Genomic DNA, 16,676 nt, shown 5'->3' with positions numbered 1-16,676 from the left:
AATACGAAATAACAAAAGAAAATTAAATTGGAATTGGAACTAAATTAGAATAAGAAGTCAAAACCAGGATGTGGGGAATGGAAGAGGAGATCAGATGCAGAAACATAAAATTCTCCATAAAGTCAAGAGCTAGGCTCAAGAACTAGCTCTGAACTTCCTGGCCAAGATGAAGGGTATATTGTTATAAGATACCTTTCATTAATACACCCTTGAGGAAAAAACAAGAAAATAATGTATACAAGTGGAAAAATAAAACCCAAAGAATACTTTGACCAGAATGTACCAGAAGTTCCTGTTCTACACTGCTTGCTCTCTGGATTGATACAGGAGAGAAACCTTGGTGTCTATGTCAATCTCTGCATTCATAACTAGTTTACTCTAAGAGGCAGACTGCGAATATGAAGTTCTTCCTAAAGGGACACACAACTCAAAGACGAGCCATGCCACATGGCACTTTATGAAGACCCGAAAACCAGTTCTCCAGCTGCTCCTGGCCTCTCAGATCTTGTCAGCAGGAGGTAGACAGAGCCCCACCCTCACTTGTTCCCTTGCTCCTTATACTTTGGCTGCGTCCTTACCTCTTCTGAACCTCCAGGAAGAAAGAGTCGGTTCTCTTCATCTGCAGTTCGTATATGGCCCGGAGGATGTGCAGAGGGGCGTTAAGGGCATCGTGAGCCATCTAGAGGCCACGAGGAAGAAGCAGAAGAGAGAAAATTTGAAGTGCTTTAACACATTACTGATAACCTGAACTCAAAAGTGATAAAACAATTATTTTCTACAGTTACTACAAGTTATAATCTAAGAACAACACATCACTTAATTTAAGAACATCACACTTCATGCATATAAGATTATAAGCTCCAAAATATGGATTATAAAATCTGTATTACTATTATAAATTCAAAGGAAAATCTCCTAGTTCTGAAGTCCGTGTTTTTGGTAGTTTACTTTTATTTGTGCCATAGTTATCTGTGATTGTGCACTGCATTTGTTAAAGATTATATAGATGAGGGGGTACAGCATGTTATTTTAAAAAAGGAAGAACCAAAAAGCTAATAAAGATGATAATTAGAAAAAAAATTATACCAACAAAATGTAATGCTAGTAGTCAATAATTACTCACCAAATGGTATTTATTCATTGCTAGCTTTCCTGCAGTAGCTGCCTTGCCCTCAAGTATGACAACTGGCACATAAATCTAAGAACTAGACTTTCTTTTGATGTTTTTGAAAAGCTGTATTTGCTTTTCTTACATCCGCCCCATAGTCTCTGTTTACTCTTCACATAGTTAGAGCCTTTGAAGTCCAAGCCTCTGCCCATTTTAACATCATTTTGAGGAAGAGTGGATTATCCAGGGAAAGTAAGGATGTACTTGAGAAACTATGAGGACAGATTGTCACTGGGGGCTTATGGGTGGGCCTGACATTACACGTCAAACTTTACATATAAGTGTTTGCACACGTAGTTTATGGGAGAAACGATCTAAAGTTTTTGGGTCCACAACTCCCAAACATCAAGAACTACTGTTGAAAGGGCTTTTCCCTCCTTGTAGGTCAGTTCCGTACAATATAGACTGAGTTTCCCAGAAGTGCATTCACAGGACATCAGCCTGAAGCATTTCCACGTGGAGGCTAAAACTCAGTCCAAGCCAAAGAGAATCCATTCCTGAGTCCCTTCTTCACACCACACCATGACCTCGGAACATACCAAGAAACATATCCTGGTGGGCTCATCCAGGCTCTCGAGAGGGTCTAGCTTTTTCTGCTCTTGGTCACCAGGGCTGCTGACCGACCGCTCCACCTCCTCCTCCTGGTCCCCTCGCTCATCCAGCTCCAGCTCTCCATGCTCAGCCAAAGTGTTGATCTCCTTTTTTGAGGAGTACAGCATGATGGACAAAATCTAGACAGAACAAAAATCAGGCAGGGCAGGAACCTGAGTATTTAGTGTGTGAGAAGACATTTAACCCTCAAAGGGTAGAAAATATTTGACTTGACTCTTTAAAAGACATCAGAATTTACAGAAAGAGTGTAAAATTAGGACTTCCTGGTGGTACAGTGGATAGGAATCTGCCTGCCAATGCAGAGGACAAAGGTTCAATTCCTGGTCCGGGGAGATCCCACGTGCTGCACAGCAACTAAGCCTGTGCACCACAACTACGAGCCCATGCACCTACAGCCCGTGCTCCGCAAAAAGAGAAGCCAATGAAATGAGAAGCCTGCGCACCCAACAAAGAGTAGCCCCCCTCTCACCACAGCTAGACAAAGCCCCAGAACAGCCACAAAGACCCACCACATCCAAAAAAAGTAATTTAAAAAAGTGTATTGATTAGTGGATATGGAAGCATGTTCAATTGTACTTGTAACCAAAGATATGCTAATTAAAACTGCGAGGGACCTTTGTGTTTATTAACTTTGCCGCTGACAGCGTGAGTTGGTATCACCCTTTTAGAATGCATTTTGGTGAAATGTAAAGACCTATACAAATGTTCATAACCTTTGATTCCGAAACTCATCTTTTAGGAATAATGTAAAATGTGTAAAAAGTTATACTCATGATATAGTCAATGAAGCATTTAATAATGGCAAAAACTGAAATCCAACTTTATGGATCATATGCAGCCGTTAGAAATGGAGGTTATGAAAACTACCCAACAACTTAGAAAAATGGCCATCATAAGACTTCAATTTATTTCAGTAATGTGCTCCACTATACAATCCAAATCTATGTATGCCATACAGACACAGAAGGAAAAAAATCAGAAAAGGGAAATACATGAAATACTAATAGTAGATGTGCCTGGGAGGGTGAAATTTGGAGTTTTTCTTTCTTTTCTACTTTTCAAATTTTCTACACATAAAAAAATGTAAATTTTTGAATGCAAAAAATTTTAATTACCAATTTTTTCTATTTTAATTTAGAATTTTTTCTATTTTGCTCTATTTCCTAAACAGTAAGAGCGCAAATGCTCACCAGGTTATCCCTGAATATGTTTCAGCATATTTTCCTAAAACCTAATCAAATCCTCTTGTGACAACTGAGAGCTGTTTCCTGGACTTCAGGCCTCTGTGTGACTGAGAATGGTCAGCCAAGCACCTCCCATACAGCAGCAGCCTTCCCTACCCTGAAGCTGGGACTTGGCACAGAAATACCCCAGGGAACCACAGTAATTCCACTAAGAAAAATCTAAGGCTTATGGGGAAAAGCAATAAAATGAATATTATCAACTGAAATCCTACATAAAATAAACATAAGTGGAGGACAAATTTAGAAACTGATTTTAGCTCAAAGCAACTTTAAGGGGAAATTCAAGGGCAGATTTATTACCATGATATAATGGTCACCCGTGTGTTTCCACAAATTACTTCTCTTCCAATATTCTTTGGACAAACATCAAATTCATTTTCCCTGACAGGGGAGGACAGGTGTCATAATCTCTATTTCCAAAAGGGAAGACAAATATAAGACAGTGTTTTAACAACTGCACCGGATGAGAGTACAGAGGGCAGTCCCAGCTGTGACTGGCTGGCTGTTCTAACTCCCAGGCCTGTAAATCTGCAGCAGGAAGCGGTAGCAGGAGTCACCCTCGTCCCTTACTTCCAGGTCCCGGAGGAGCCATGTTTTACTGAAGCCAGTCCCTTTGCTGCACTTTTTCACCAGCAGCTTCAGCAAATCTGTCTGCAGGAAGGTAGCATGCGTCTCTTCAAAACCATGAACCTGCCAAACAGAAAAAGAATGATTTGCAATTGCCTCAGAGTGAAGAAAGTCAAGGGTCACTCAGGGAGAAGCAGGCCCCTATCTGAGCCCAGTCTTAGCTCTTGGCCCAAGCCCACCTTCTGGTGAAGATTCCAGAGTCAGCAGGAAAGATGAAACTCTGAACCTGAGTCATAACCTAAGTCTGTCCACTCTCTAATTCATTCACTTGACAAGTATCTCTGAAGCCTCGTACATTGTACGTGCTGAGTCCTATGCCAAGGTCCTGCTCTCTACCTCCCCAAAGCTTCCCACTGTCCTGCAGACTGAAGTCTGAGTCCCTGTTCCTGGCTGACAAGGCCCCTGCAGGCTCCCTGCCTGCCTCTGTGTCTCCTCTCCTCCTTAGCACTGTCCCAAAGCCCTGAGGTGTTCCTTCTGCTCCCTGACAACCAGGCCTGCTCCTGTGCCTGGAGTTTGCTCTCTCCCAGCATGCAATACTCTGCCCAGACTCTTATCTACCACCTCAGATTTCACCTCTTCAGGAAGCCTCTTTCTGACTCCTGTGGTTGTCCTTGCAGGCTCCTTGGTGTCTCCCTCACAGTTAGGGCTGAAAGCTCCATGACAGCAGGGACCTTCTTTCTAGTTCAACACTACGTAATCAGTTCCATCTGGCACCTGGTGCTCAACGAATATTTACGGAATCAAGGATCCAAAGGCATAAATGGTCTCTGCCCTCAGGGAGTTTATTTTCCCAAACCTACTATAATGCAAAACCACTAATACAATAGATTGTGATAAATGCCATGAAGTCAACAAACAGCAGATGTGTGGTCTCAAGCCTAAAACTGTAAATTCTCAGGGCTGGGCCAGAGCTGAAACGCCACCTAGACCAGCCTCCCTGTGGTGGTGGAGTCCTTTCATGTCCTCCTTGCCAGTGCTGCCCGACTCATGGCACTCGTAAAACTTCCAGAGGAAATCCTTCTTCTTTGGCTAGTTCTGTTGGGAAGGTCATCCTTAAAGTGATCCCTCCCTCGCTCCCGATGCCCCTCAAGTAGTAGAAGAATCATGTTCCCCACAAGTCAAGGCTTCCCATCTCCATGTCAGTTACTGCTCAGCTCTTCAACTTGTCTGCCTTCTCTCACCCCAAATGCCAAACTGACTGCTTAAAGATCCCATAAGATGTTAGTCCCCTTTTTTCTCCCTATGATGAACCAGAGGGAGCTGTGGTTCAGAGGTAAGTGAGAAACTGTTGTCAGTTTTTCTTCTCATCTTCCAAGGTTATGTGCCCATAAGGTAGTAGTACCTGGTTCCATGAGGCAGGACTGAAAAATTACAGAGAACAAACTACTGGGAAAATTCTGTTTCTTCCTTAATAATATCCTTGTTCAAGGCCCCAGTCATTTCTAAAAATAATCAAGATCCTATGATTAACTATTCACTGAAATCAGATACTTCCTTCTAGTTAATACCCTGCAGGTGTTAGATCACAGCCAGACTGATTAGCAAATGGAAGAAACTCAACATTACCTTTAGTGTTTTATATAATCCTTTGAGGGCCAGGGACAGGACCCAAGTTGCTTCCACTGCCTCGGGACAATGGCTGTCCATGCTGGTTTGCAGAAGGTGACTGGCAATAAAGGCAAAGTGCTGAGAGTACTGGCTTAACTGGGCCTGGGAGTCACTGCCTTCCTGTCCCCCTCCTTTCTGGACCAGCTGGTAGTCCTTCACTGAAGGATCAAGAGAAAAATCTTAGATGTAGCCAGAGAAAAGAGACACATTTTGTTTATTAATATTTTGGCTATACCATTTATAGGATCCTAGTTCTCTGACCAGGGATTGAACCCAAGTCCACGGTAGGGAAAGCCCCAAGTCCCAACCACTGGATCGCCAGGGAATTCCCCAAGAGACACATTTTGAAGAGTAACAGAGAATGATGGCTGACTTCACAGCAGAAACTATGAAAGCCAGAAGAAAATGGATCAAGATCTTTAAAATATGCTAAGAAAAAACTCTCAGCCCACAATTTTCTACCCAGCAAAATTGTCTTTCAAAGATGAAGTCAAATCACTGATTTAGACTTCCACCTTAAGAAACCAGAAAAATAAAAAAAGAGCAAATTAAACTCAAAGCAGAAATAAATAAATAAATAAATAATGGAAAGATAGAAATTAATGGAACAACAATCAGAAATAACAGAGAAACATCGAAGAAACCAAAAGCCAGTCCTTGGAAAATATCAAATAAATTGATAAATCTCTGGCTAAGCAGTCTATGCAATGAAAAAGAAAAGACACAAATTACCAAAATCAGGAATGAGGGAAGGCAGCTTATATCCCATGCTAGGTTCAGAGAAACTAAAGATGTACATTTTACAAGACCTAAATTTGTTTCATAAGTGAATGGAGAGATATACCATGCTCCTGAATCAAAAGACTCAGTATTGTTTAGACATCATTTCTCCCCAAATGAATCTACAGATTCAATGTTATGTCAATGAAGACCCTAGCAGGTTCTTTAATAGAAACTGATAAGATGATTCCAAAATTTAAACAAAAAGACAAAGGAACTAGACTAGCCAAAACAATTCTAAAGAAGAATAACAAAGTTGGAGGACCTGATTTCTCTCTCAATACTCAGGAGAAATCTATAACACTCAAGGGCTTTCCTTCCTGGTGGCTCAGTGGTAAAGAACCCGCCTGCCAATGCAGGAGACTCAGATTCGATCCCTGGGTCAGTAAGATCTCCTGGAGAAGGAAATGGCAGCCTACTCTAGTATTCTTGCCTGGAAAATCCTATGGACAGAAGGAGCCTGGTGGGCTACAGTCCATGGGGGTCACAAAAGAATCAGACTTAACAACAACAAGACAATATGGCATTCAAGTAAGGACAAATATACAATATATAGATTAATGGAACATGATAAAATCCATAAATAAACACCAAGATATATGGGTCAATTAATTTTCACAAAGTTACCAAGATGATTCAATGGAGAAAGAATAGTCTGTTCAACAAATGGTCCTAGAACACTGAGATTCATATGTAAAAAAAAAATAAAATAAACCTTGACATTTACATCAAACTGTATACAAAAACAGCATAGACAGTGCCTAATACTGAAGCTAAATGATAAAGCAGATTATTTCAAGAGCAGAAGAGGGCACATAATAAGAAGACACTCCAGATCATTTGGGATTTGGCAAATTAAATCAAAAGGGCACTTTATGATATACTTTCACTGTCCTATTGATGAAGTTACTTTACATTCCTGTAGCCACCATATGTTTAAATTACCCACTAGAAAACAAATGATACTGGCAAATGGAAAAAATAGATGTTCAGAACCTAAACATCTGGCCAATCCCAAAACAAAGAGTCATATATATAAAATAACAACATAGAAAGAGTCTTCAAAGCGATCCCAATTCAACCACATCATTTCGCAGATGAGGAAAAAGAAGTTACATGTCACTTTAGTTGTGTCCAACTCTTTGCAACCCTACATGGACTGTAGCCCACCAGGCTCCTCTGTCCAAGGGTTTCTCCAGGTAAGAATACTGGAGTGGGTTGTCATGCCCTCCTCCAGGAAAAAGAAATTCAGAGAGCTATAATTTGTTTTTGTTTTTGTTTTTTTTAATCCATGTGCATGGGCAAGAACAAAGATATTTTAACTGATTTTAGCATATACAGAAAATTTGCTCTGATTCTTAGATAAAATAATTATGCTTGGGACCTGTTTTCCTCTTCCGGGTTTTGACATCGACGATCACAGCCCTGTTCTTCTCAGTAAAGTGCTTCAAGATGATCACATTATGTGGTTCATTGGCATTATCCATATACACACAGCGGGTCCCCACACAGAGGACCTAAACACGACAGAGAAAGAAAAGGAAACTCAGAAGTGCATAGAACACAGGCTCTTTTGCTTGTGCTGCTGACTTCAACAGGCAGTCAGGGTCAGGATTCTTCCCATCTGTAAGTCCAGGGTTGGCACAGGTCTGGCACAGAACTGGTTTAAGTGCTTGCTGAATGAAGCCATGTTTTCACAGTCTTCCTTGTTCCAACTAGTTGAAAATTAGAAATGAGATCAAGCTGAAGGCCAAAGTGAAGAACAATCATACTTTGAAGTTCTCTGTAACTTATTAGTAGGGTATTAGTTACCTATTATTCAAAGCCAACTACTGGCTAATAAAATGAGTCAAATGACTAAACTGTTAAAAATGTAAGTTGAACAAACCATCCCAAAATCTTGAGAATATACCAGTACTGTAAAAGCAAATTATGTAAGGGAAAAAAAAACTCCCAAGGATGTATGCTATAGGGACTTTGATATGCCTGATGAAGACAGGAAGAGGAGACCAGGCCTTCAGACAGGTGTACCTGGGGGAAGCCGACCAGCACCAGCAGTGTGAAGATGTTGGTGTGCTTCAGCTGGAAAGGCAGCTGCTTGATGCAGTGGTCTGTGAAGGTGGCAACGACGTCTCGCCACAGAGGGGCGCTGTTGAGCGACCGCAGGATCTCGGCCATAGAACACGCCCAGTCCAAGCCCACGCGGCTGGAAGGCAAGAGCGCCGTCAGGTGGTGGTGCACAGGCTCCAAATGCAACGCACCAGCTCACCACACTCCAAGGCAAACCCATAAACACGTCAACGGGCCCGTCACTGATTAGTTTGAAAACTACCACAATGATGCTTCTCAAAAATGATAAGCGGGGGGAAAATAACCAAGATTTGTTACTTATATACTCAGTCTATAGTTAAGGTTTTAAAAATCTCTATAAATGGTCACACACACATGTGCATTTATGCACACTCATATTCATGCACAGAAAAGCAGCTTGGAAGGAAATATATTTTAAAAAGCACCAGGGAGTTCCTGGTGGCCTAGTGGTTAGAAGTCTGGGGTTTCACTATTGTGGCCTGGGTTCAATCCCTGGTCAGGGAACTGAGATCTGCAAGGAGTGGTGAGGGGCAGGGATGGGTAGGGGGAATGAAATAGCACCAGACACTGACAAGGTGCAAGGCATTGCTTTTATAATGAAAACAGATCTATTTTCTTCAACCTCAAAGCCTGTACCTGTTACTCTCAGGAAAAAACAAACCAGAACATATAAAATCACTAGAGAGGTGAATCAGCAGACAGAACCCAGGTGGCAACAGCTGTTCTAATGTGGGTTTAAGTACATCGTTAACATCAGTTGATAATGTTGCTAATAAAACTAATTCTGTTCTCACTAAAGAGCCCTAGACAATACAGGGGCAAAAATAGCACTGAAGCACACTGAAATTAGTCAACAGCCAGATCAGTGACCTAAAGAAATGAACACCAAGGTGGGATAGAGTGGGGGTGGCTACCTGTCCAGACACACAGCCCCCAGGCTAAAGAGCAGGTGGGTGGTCTTCCAGCCATCTGGCACGACTGAACTGTCCCCAGCTGCAAACAAGTTGTGTTTGGCTGAGAGGACCTTGGTCACAGCAGCATCTACCTCCGCTGGTAAAAGGCGGATGATTAACTGGCCGAGGAGACCCAGGGTGAGGTGGTAGGTTTCATTCAGGTGGCCTGCGTTTGAGATGACGACCTGGAACATGAGCGGGAGCACATGCTCCAGGTCTATCAGGGGGACTGTGGGATCCTGTTAAGAGAGGAGAAAAATTTGTTCAATAAGACATCTAGGTAACCACACCAACTAAACACTCCATTGTCTTCATGTATTATTTACCACTGGCCTGGTGCCAGGGGAATGATGCAGTGTCTTTCACAAATGGCTTAGGTACAATTGACTGTAAAATAAACATTCTCAGGCATCATCTTACAATCTTACTTCCAATTCATATTCTTACCCCAGGGATATACAGATGATCGCAATTAACATTTCAGTATATGGCTTTCCAAAAATTTTTTCTATGCATAACACTACCCTCTCATGCACTCTTTCTCTCTTTTTATTTATTTTCTCTCTCTCTCTCTTTTTTAAATGTCATTTTGTCTCTTACCGAGTTTAAGGGAGGTAACATGGCTGCTAGTAATCCCAAAATCCTCTTCTGGGAACACTCTGCAAACACCTGCTCAGGGCTTGGAATAACTGCCTTTTCCTCAATGGGCTTCTGAGAGGAGGCTTCTGAATTCTCAGCATCTGAGTTGTAAAATAGCAAGCTATCAGATTTTGCCAGGTTCCATGCATGTATGAAGACGCAGAGAGATCACTGTACTGCCCCGCCACTACAGCATCGAGACTTAAAAACCTATTACTGAACATGTCTTACTCAAGGAAGCCTGTTCCGATCACCCTGTTTTAATGTCAAGCCTGACCTCCCATCTCCCCAAACCCCTCTGCCCTCTCCATTCCCTGCTCTTTTGTGCTCATGGCATCTAATTACCTTTTAACACACCATATCCTTTTTTTACTGGTTGGTTATTGTTTGACTTCCCTTCTAGATTCCTCCCCTCCCCAGTAATGTATCACAAACATCTAAAAATGTTCTGGAGCACAGCAGCAACTCAATAAATCCCTGATGGCTAAAGCAACTGTACGTGACTAGGATGCTGATCCTCAGATGGGATCAGACAAGAGTGAGTTTTGATGATCTGGATTGACATGGAGTGTCAGACCGCTTCCTGAACTTAGAATCATGATCTGCAGAGATGAGCATCAGCCCCTTCTGGGACAGGGCAGGATGCTGGGTGCTCAGCCCTACCTCGGTCACAGAATGGGTACCAGGGAAGGACCCTGCCTCCCCAAGCCGCCCTAAGGAGGAGGCTGACGTTTGCTACCAGTCTCCTCAGTCCACAACACCTCCATCTCCTGGCTCTTCCATCGTCCTGCAGTACAGCTCTGACCTCCTGGCCGTTCCCAGCAGGCAGCCCAGGGCCTCCATTGCAGGGTGAAGCACCCCTCCACGTCCCCATTTCAGGGCTCCCACTCCCTCCTCTTCCTCCCCACACACCTGCCCCACAGACTTCTCCCTGGATTCCTTTGGGGGTTTCCTCTCTGGGGCTTTGCTCCTCTTGTCCTTTCTGCCCTGAGTGCCCCTCCCCACAACAGATCTCAGCACATCTGAGGTCACCTGCAGGCCTTCTTTACAAGGGCCTTACGTGGATACAACCTGCTCAAGCCAGATCCCCATCACTGCTATCACCCACTCAGGCCTCTCTTCTGGACAGAAGCACATCCCACCTCAAATGACACTTACACGCACCCCTGTCTTAAACCCTCCCAGGCCACAGGCCTCATGAGGGCAGGAGCTATGTGTCCATTTGTCTGACCTGGTCCCTGCTTCATCCCCAGAGTCTAGCACAGTGCTTGGCACACAGAAGGCACTCAGTAAATCAGGGAATAAACAAGATAGGAAATTAGATAAACAAGATGAAGGAAGGATGACTTTCAAAGTAGTATCAGTACTATCTGAGGCAGAACTGAGAAACCACGCATCCCTGGGTGCTAACCAGTTATAAATTGTGTGCAAGAGATAATTCAGAGATGGGTATGTGTGCATTTTAAAATGAAAGAGATCAAGGTAATTGTCAAAGAGTTTTTACCTGGAAGTCCTGTAGGTGTGCAGGCATCTGCAGGTGAGTCTGAAATTTGAGTCGGGCAGGAAGGATCCTTCCTTAATGATACACCTTCACTGGCCTTACTTCTCTGCTTGCAATCTAAAGGTCTGACTTCCTTAGGAGCATCTCTCTTCCCCTAAAAACAAATTGGAGAGTGAGTAAACTTTTATGTGAAAGAAAATTTTCTACATTCAGACAATTTAAAAGATCACTAGCCAAGGACTTCCCTGGTAGTCCAGTGGTTAAGAATCTGCCTTCCAGGGGCTTCCCTGGCAGTGCAGTGGTTAAGATTCCACACTCCCACATTCCCAGGGCAGGAGGCGTGGGTTTGATCCTTGGTCAGAGAAGCAGGATTCCACTCCCAGGCAGCACAGCCAAAAAAAAAAAAAAAAGAATCTGCCTTCCAAGGCAGGAGATGCAGAAACTGCGATTTGCCACAAAGAAGACTAAGAGAGAGAGACAGGGGCAGGGTACCCTGCATGCACACAGCTGCTGATGGTAAGAGGACCCAAAAGGTATGGATACCTCAGGAATAAAAAGAACGCCCTGGGGGTTCCTTAGAAAAAGGCTGAGTCCAGTCCCTAGGCAGGGAAAGCCTAAGATAAGCCTGAAACCTCTTTCTGTATCAAAAATTAAAGAAGTGATCAAAGAATAATCAAGACATAGCCAAGGACACAAAAGCCAGCTGGAAGGAGCTTCCACTGGCCAAACATGGGACAACCTGAGCATCAAAATCAATAATAAAGACTAAGCTTTTAATCCACTAAATAAAAAAATTCAAGTCCATTTTGATAAAAATAAGTGAACAAGTAGATACATAAGGAGTGCTGTGCTGATTGGTAGCACATTATAAGCTGCTGGGGGCTCAAAAGAAGATATGATTCTTCTCAGGCCCAAAGGCGAAGAGAAGACTGCTGATTTACCCTGACTCTGCTGATAATGTTTTCCCTGTCCCACCACAGTCTAGACGGGAACAACGCTGCCTGGAGGAGGGGTTCTGCGGCCGAAACAGGCTTGAGGGCTGTCACGTCGCCTGTCCTTGTGCTGGCTCTCTGGCTGAATGAAGCTAAGGGAGGTTTCAAGCTTTTGCCATCTCTGCTTTTGTCCTCCTCTAAAAGACGACAGGATCCCAGGGAACGATAAGCACCAACGGGGATCCTTCATGACAGAGACAGGGGACAGAAGCAGCAGCAGCTCCTGAGGCAAAGCCGAGGCGCTGAGAGCACCAGCTCAGGCTCTGAGGGCAGCACCACGGAGGCTCTGCCTGCTCTTGCACAAAACGATCACAGGTTCCATCTGGATCCAGGAAGGCTTTTCTTCTACTTCAACAAGCACAGGTCAACTCTTATAAACTACCTATGTGAACTTCTTGGTAAGTACTAAGCACTCAGTATCACCTATTTGTTGACTGAATATAAAAATAGTTTCACGTATACAGTGTTCACCATGGGCCAGGAAGGAACCAACCTCTTTAGGTGCGTAATCTTACTCAATCCTTATAAAAACCACAGGAGGCGGGGAACAGGAGTAGTTAACACCAATAGAACTTACCATGAACACTGCTTTAAGCACTTTATGTATTTATATAATTTTTGGCTGCGCTGGGTCTCAGCTGTGGTACTCGGGGTCTTTGTTTTGGCATGCGGGCTTCTCTCTAGTTGTGGTGCACAGGCTCAGTTGTCCCATGGCATGTGGGATTCTAGTTCTGCAGCCAGGGATTGAATCCGTGTCCCCTGCATTGGCAGGTGGATTCTTAACCACTGGACCACCAAAAACTCCCTTGAGGACTTTAGACATTAATTCAGTGTGTGTGATGCATGTAAATCCTCACAACAACCCTAAGGATTGGCTATTATTATTCTCCCTTCATTTCACTGATGAGAAAACTGAAAAGATGTGGTGATGTGCCCAAAGTCAGACAGAACAGGTACCCACACCCTGGCAAACTGGGTCACAAACCTGGACCCTTCACATCGCTGCTCCGCTCCCTCACGTGACAGCTCTGGGATTACCTGTGACTGTGCACAAGAAAGGACTCTTACGTACACTGCGGTGCCCAGCAGGGCCTGTGGGGGCCGGGTCCGCGGCAGCCTGCACACCTTTCTTCTCTGGCTGCTCCTCTGACGTCTGGGTGGGCGCAGTGACTGGCAGGGCCTGGTTTTCTGGAGGAGAGCCACCATCTGGCAATACACCAAGCAGAGCTAGAGCTTTAAGACCTAAACGTGGGAAGCAAAAAAGAGGATGGTTAAAAGTTTTATAAGAGGGTTATTCCCTGCAAATGCCATAAATCACTTTACTACCATATGCAAAGAGATGGCTGAGCTTTTCCGCAGGCTGAACCACCAGAGTACTCAGTCCAATCCCCCCACCCCCATCCCACACATCTACTCAGCTTCTGACTTCAGACACTAGAAGTTTCGATAGTGGGGGACACCTGTGCTTTATTAACAGAGGACAAAAGATACAAGAGGATTGCCTGTTTAGAAATCATAAACATGAAAATTTTATAGAGCCCCACACAACTAGATTTTTAAGTTCTCTCTCCCTGGCAAACAGTTAACAAGACAGATCCGAAGCACCAGTGTCTCCCACCGCCACTTCATCCAAGTCTGACTCCCTCATGTTTACTAGAATGAGGAGTTGGTCTGTTATTCTGGAAGGAATTTAAATGTTTCAGGAATTTAACATTTACATTATTCTTCTCCTTGGCACCCCTCAGTAAAGTCAAGTCATCTAGATATTTTATTAGTCAAACTAATTTCATTATAAATAGCTCTCACTTAGAACACAGTTGTGTGGAAGTGGTTCTGCACTCCAGGTGTTTTTGTTTTTTTTAAAAAAAGGCTGAATTCCTTTGACAAAGTCTGGTGTATTCAAATAATTTATCCCCAGACATTAAGAGTTTTAATTATTCATTTTTTTCCCACCTTCACAAAATATTTTAGAGAAACTAAATGCTCCTTTAATGCCAATGTTTCTCTCAAATGCATATGGAGATTTAAAATTAAGTTCCGGGGGGACCTCCTTGGTGGTCCAGTGGTTAAGACTGAGTTGCCAACGAAGGGGGTGCAGACTCAATCCCTGGTCAGGGAACTAGATCCCACATGCTGTGGGCCATGGCCAAAAGATTAAAAAAAAAAGTAACAATTAAAAAAAGATTTTTTTAATAAATAAATAAATAAATAAAGTTCCACTCCATGGTGAGCATCTCTTGTGGAACACTGGATTTTGACACCTCCACACTGAGCACTGCGTTTCACTTCTGCTGCAGCTGTTCCTTCGTGAGCAGTTTAGGGCTGGTTTGGTTTCCGAGCCTGAGGAACACCTACCTTTTCCCTGGTGAGCCTTCATCAGACAGTCCCCGACGAGCTGCAGACACCGGCTCCGCAGGGTGGCGGCGCTGCTGCGGACCTGCGGGTCCAGCTTTTCGCCGTCCACGTCCTCGGCGCTGGCCAGGTGGGCACTATAGAGAGCCAGGGCGGCGAAGAGCAGCCAGGAGTAGTTGTGGATGTAGGGCTGGATGAGCCTCTGCCGGTCGCTGATCCGGATGGTCACCATTGGATGGGCAGTGATACTGTGGGTAGGCAAGTGGCTGCAAAGGCAAGATGTTTTTAAGGCCTGAAGGCCCTTGTGAGTGTCCGAAAAGGAGAATGGGGCCTCGGGGGACCGCGTGCACAGTCACAGGTGGGCGTCAGTTACCTCTAAGGCTGTTACTGAAAATTTAAAGATATACGTACTGGCCCTCTCTTCAGAAAAATGAACGAACACAAACACTGCACAATCCACTTCAGGATTTCACACCCCCTAGAAGACTGTCCATGGAAACCAAGTGAAGTAAGACTTCCTTTTTGTGAAGCTTCACAGGGTGCGCTTACAGCTTTTTGGTAATGTGAGGAAATGCCCATAATTTTTTGAGATGGATATGAAGTATGTAGGAAGGAAATGACTGAAGGTCTGGAATTTGCTTTAAAATACTATAACAAAGCAGAAGAAAAAAAAAAAAAAAGAATCGAAGCACACATAGCAAAATCTTCCTAATTGTTGAGTCTGGGTAAAGGGGACATGAAGATTCATTGTACTACTCTTTTTATTTGTGGGTACGTTTGAAGTTTTTTATAATGTAAGATTTAAAAAAAAAAAAAAGCAAACAAGTACATGAAAAAAAGTGTGCTGGGCTGGAGGCCACGTGAGACATACCCATAGGAATATTTCTTGGCCGCGTAGCATCCATAGCACAGGTCAAAGTCATCGCATACATTGCAGTGCATCCTCCGGCCTATGATCAAACCCTGGCAGTGGTCACACGTGAACTCCATGTTGACCATTTCGTGGTCATCTCCATGGCCCTCAGGCTTCACCCCACCTGGGGGAAGAACAGCAGCGTGAGGTGGACTGGGCAAAGGGCTCTGAGAAGGGCTGGTTTCCAAACCCAAACCAAACCCAGAAGCAGAGTTGCCCCCAACAGATCGCTCAGGATGTCAGGGACCACAGGCATCTTTCAGAGACCATGCATTCTGCCCAGTGGTTCTCAGCATACGAATGATACTCTTGGCACAGAAACTTCTTAGCAGTGGTACCATGGATTGACTTCCCTTTTTCAGTGCAATGCAGAGCCTGATCAAACAGATCACCAATTCCCATTATGACCTCCATTTGGTAGCACAAGTCCTCATGCCAATGTGTAAGCCATCTTCCACAAACCCTCCCCAGACATATCTAAGCATCTATTGATGTATTCTTGTTAAAAAGCAATGAGAAGTTATCAGGTACTTGCTTTTACTTTTTCATTCCCGAATCATAAAGAGACCCCATAACCCCAGACCCACTGAGTGAGAAAGAATGTGAGTCACGAAAGAGACTGACAGCTCTGGTCTCCTTCTCACTTTGAGTCCAGTGGGTCTCTAAGCCCCATCACACACTCTGCTGAATGTTCCTCACCTCTGACCCCCTTCTGTTCCCACGGCCAGAAACCTAGTCCAGGCATGAATCCGCTTGTCACTAATGTGGTTTCCTAAAGGAAGCTCTTACATGGACAGAACCAGCTTCCTCTAGCATAGCTCTGGTCATGTTAATACCCTGCTGGCAAAACTTCCCCTTTTGTTTGTAGACTCATTCAAATTCCTGAGACTGGCATCTCTGGATCCCATAACCTGGGCCCACCTTGTCTCAATCCATCACTTAGCTGTGGACACTGGTAAGTCTGTCAAAACACACTGCAGAAGCTCACTCCTTTGGCCCTGGACTCGCTCAGTCTTAGGATGACACACTCTCCATTGTTAACTTTCTTTAAAGCCCAATTCACATCCCTAGGGGCTTCCCTCATAGCTCAGTTGATAAAGAATTCGCCTGCAATACAGGAGACCCTGGTTCAATTCTTGGATTGGGAAGATTCACTGGAGAAGTGATAGGCTACCCACTCCAGTATTCTTGGGCTT

At 44.0% G+C, this 16,676-nt stretch overlaps 1 protein-coding gene across 4 annotated transcripts in view; it reads right to left on the bottom strand.

Moving 5' to 3' along the window:
* The window catches only part of ZZEF1 (zinc finger ZZ-type and EF-hand domain containing 1), a 94,979-nt gene that overhangs the window by 13,551 nt on the left and 64,752 nt on the right, over nt 1–16,676 (bottom strand). For 3 of the 4 annotated variants that reach the window (XM_025280819.3, XM_025280820.3, XM_025280822.3), the window contains 12 exons: nt 15,439–15,604; nt 14,571–14,833; nt 13,288–13,457; nt 11,227–11,377; nt 9,684–9,823; nt 9,045–9,322; nt 8,071–8,245; nt 7,424–7,556; nt 5,218–5,417; nt 3,595–3,714; nt 1,708–1,899; nt 579–679 (listed from right to left, as the gene is read on the bottom strand). In XM_025280819.3, the coding sequence (XP_025136604.3) occupies nt 579–679; nt 1,708–1,899; nt 3,595–3,714; nt 5,218–5,417; nt 7,424–7,556; nt 8,071–8,245; nt 9,045–9,322; nt 9,684–9,823; nt 11,227–11,377; nt 13,288–13,457; nt 14,571–14,833; nt 15,439–15,604 (2,089 nt within the window). Of the gene's footprint in view, nt 1–578; nt 680–1,707; nt 1,900–3,324; nt 3,435–3,594; nt 3,715–5,217; nt 5,418–7,423; nt 7,557–8,070; nt 8,246–9,044; nt 9,323–9,683; nt 9,824–11,226; nt 11,378–13,287; nt 13,458–14,570; nt 14,834–15,438; nt 15,605–16,676 lie in introns of those variants that run through there. The other variant, XR_003107949.3, reaches the window with a different exon arrangement.

Source organism: Bubalus bubalis, chromosome 3 (assembly GCF_019923935.1).
Source record: "Bubalus bubalis isolate 160015118507 breed Murrah chromosome 3, NDDB_SH_1, whole genome shotgun sequence".
NCBI classification, from domain to species: Eukaryota; Metazoa; Chordata; class Mammalia; order Artiodactyla; family Bovidae; genus Bubalus; species Bubalus bubalis.
The sequence above is the reverse complement of the archived record's forward strand: the minus strand, read 5'-3'. Positions and strand labels throughout refer to the sequence as shown.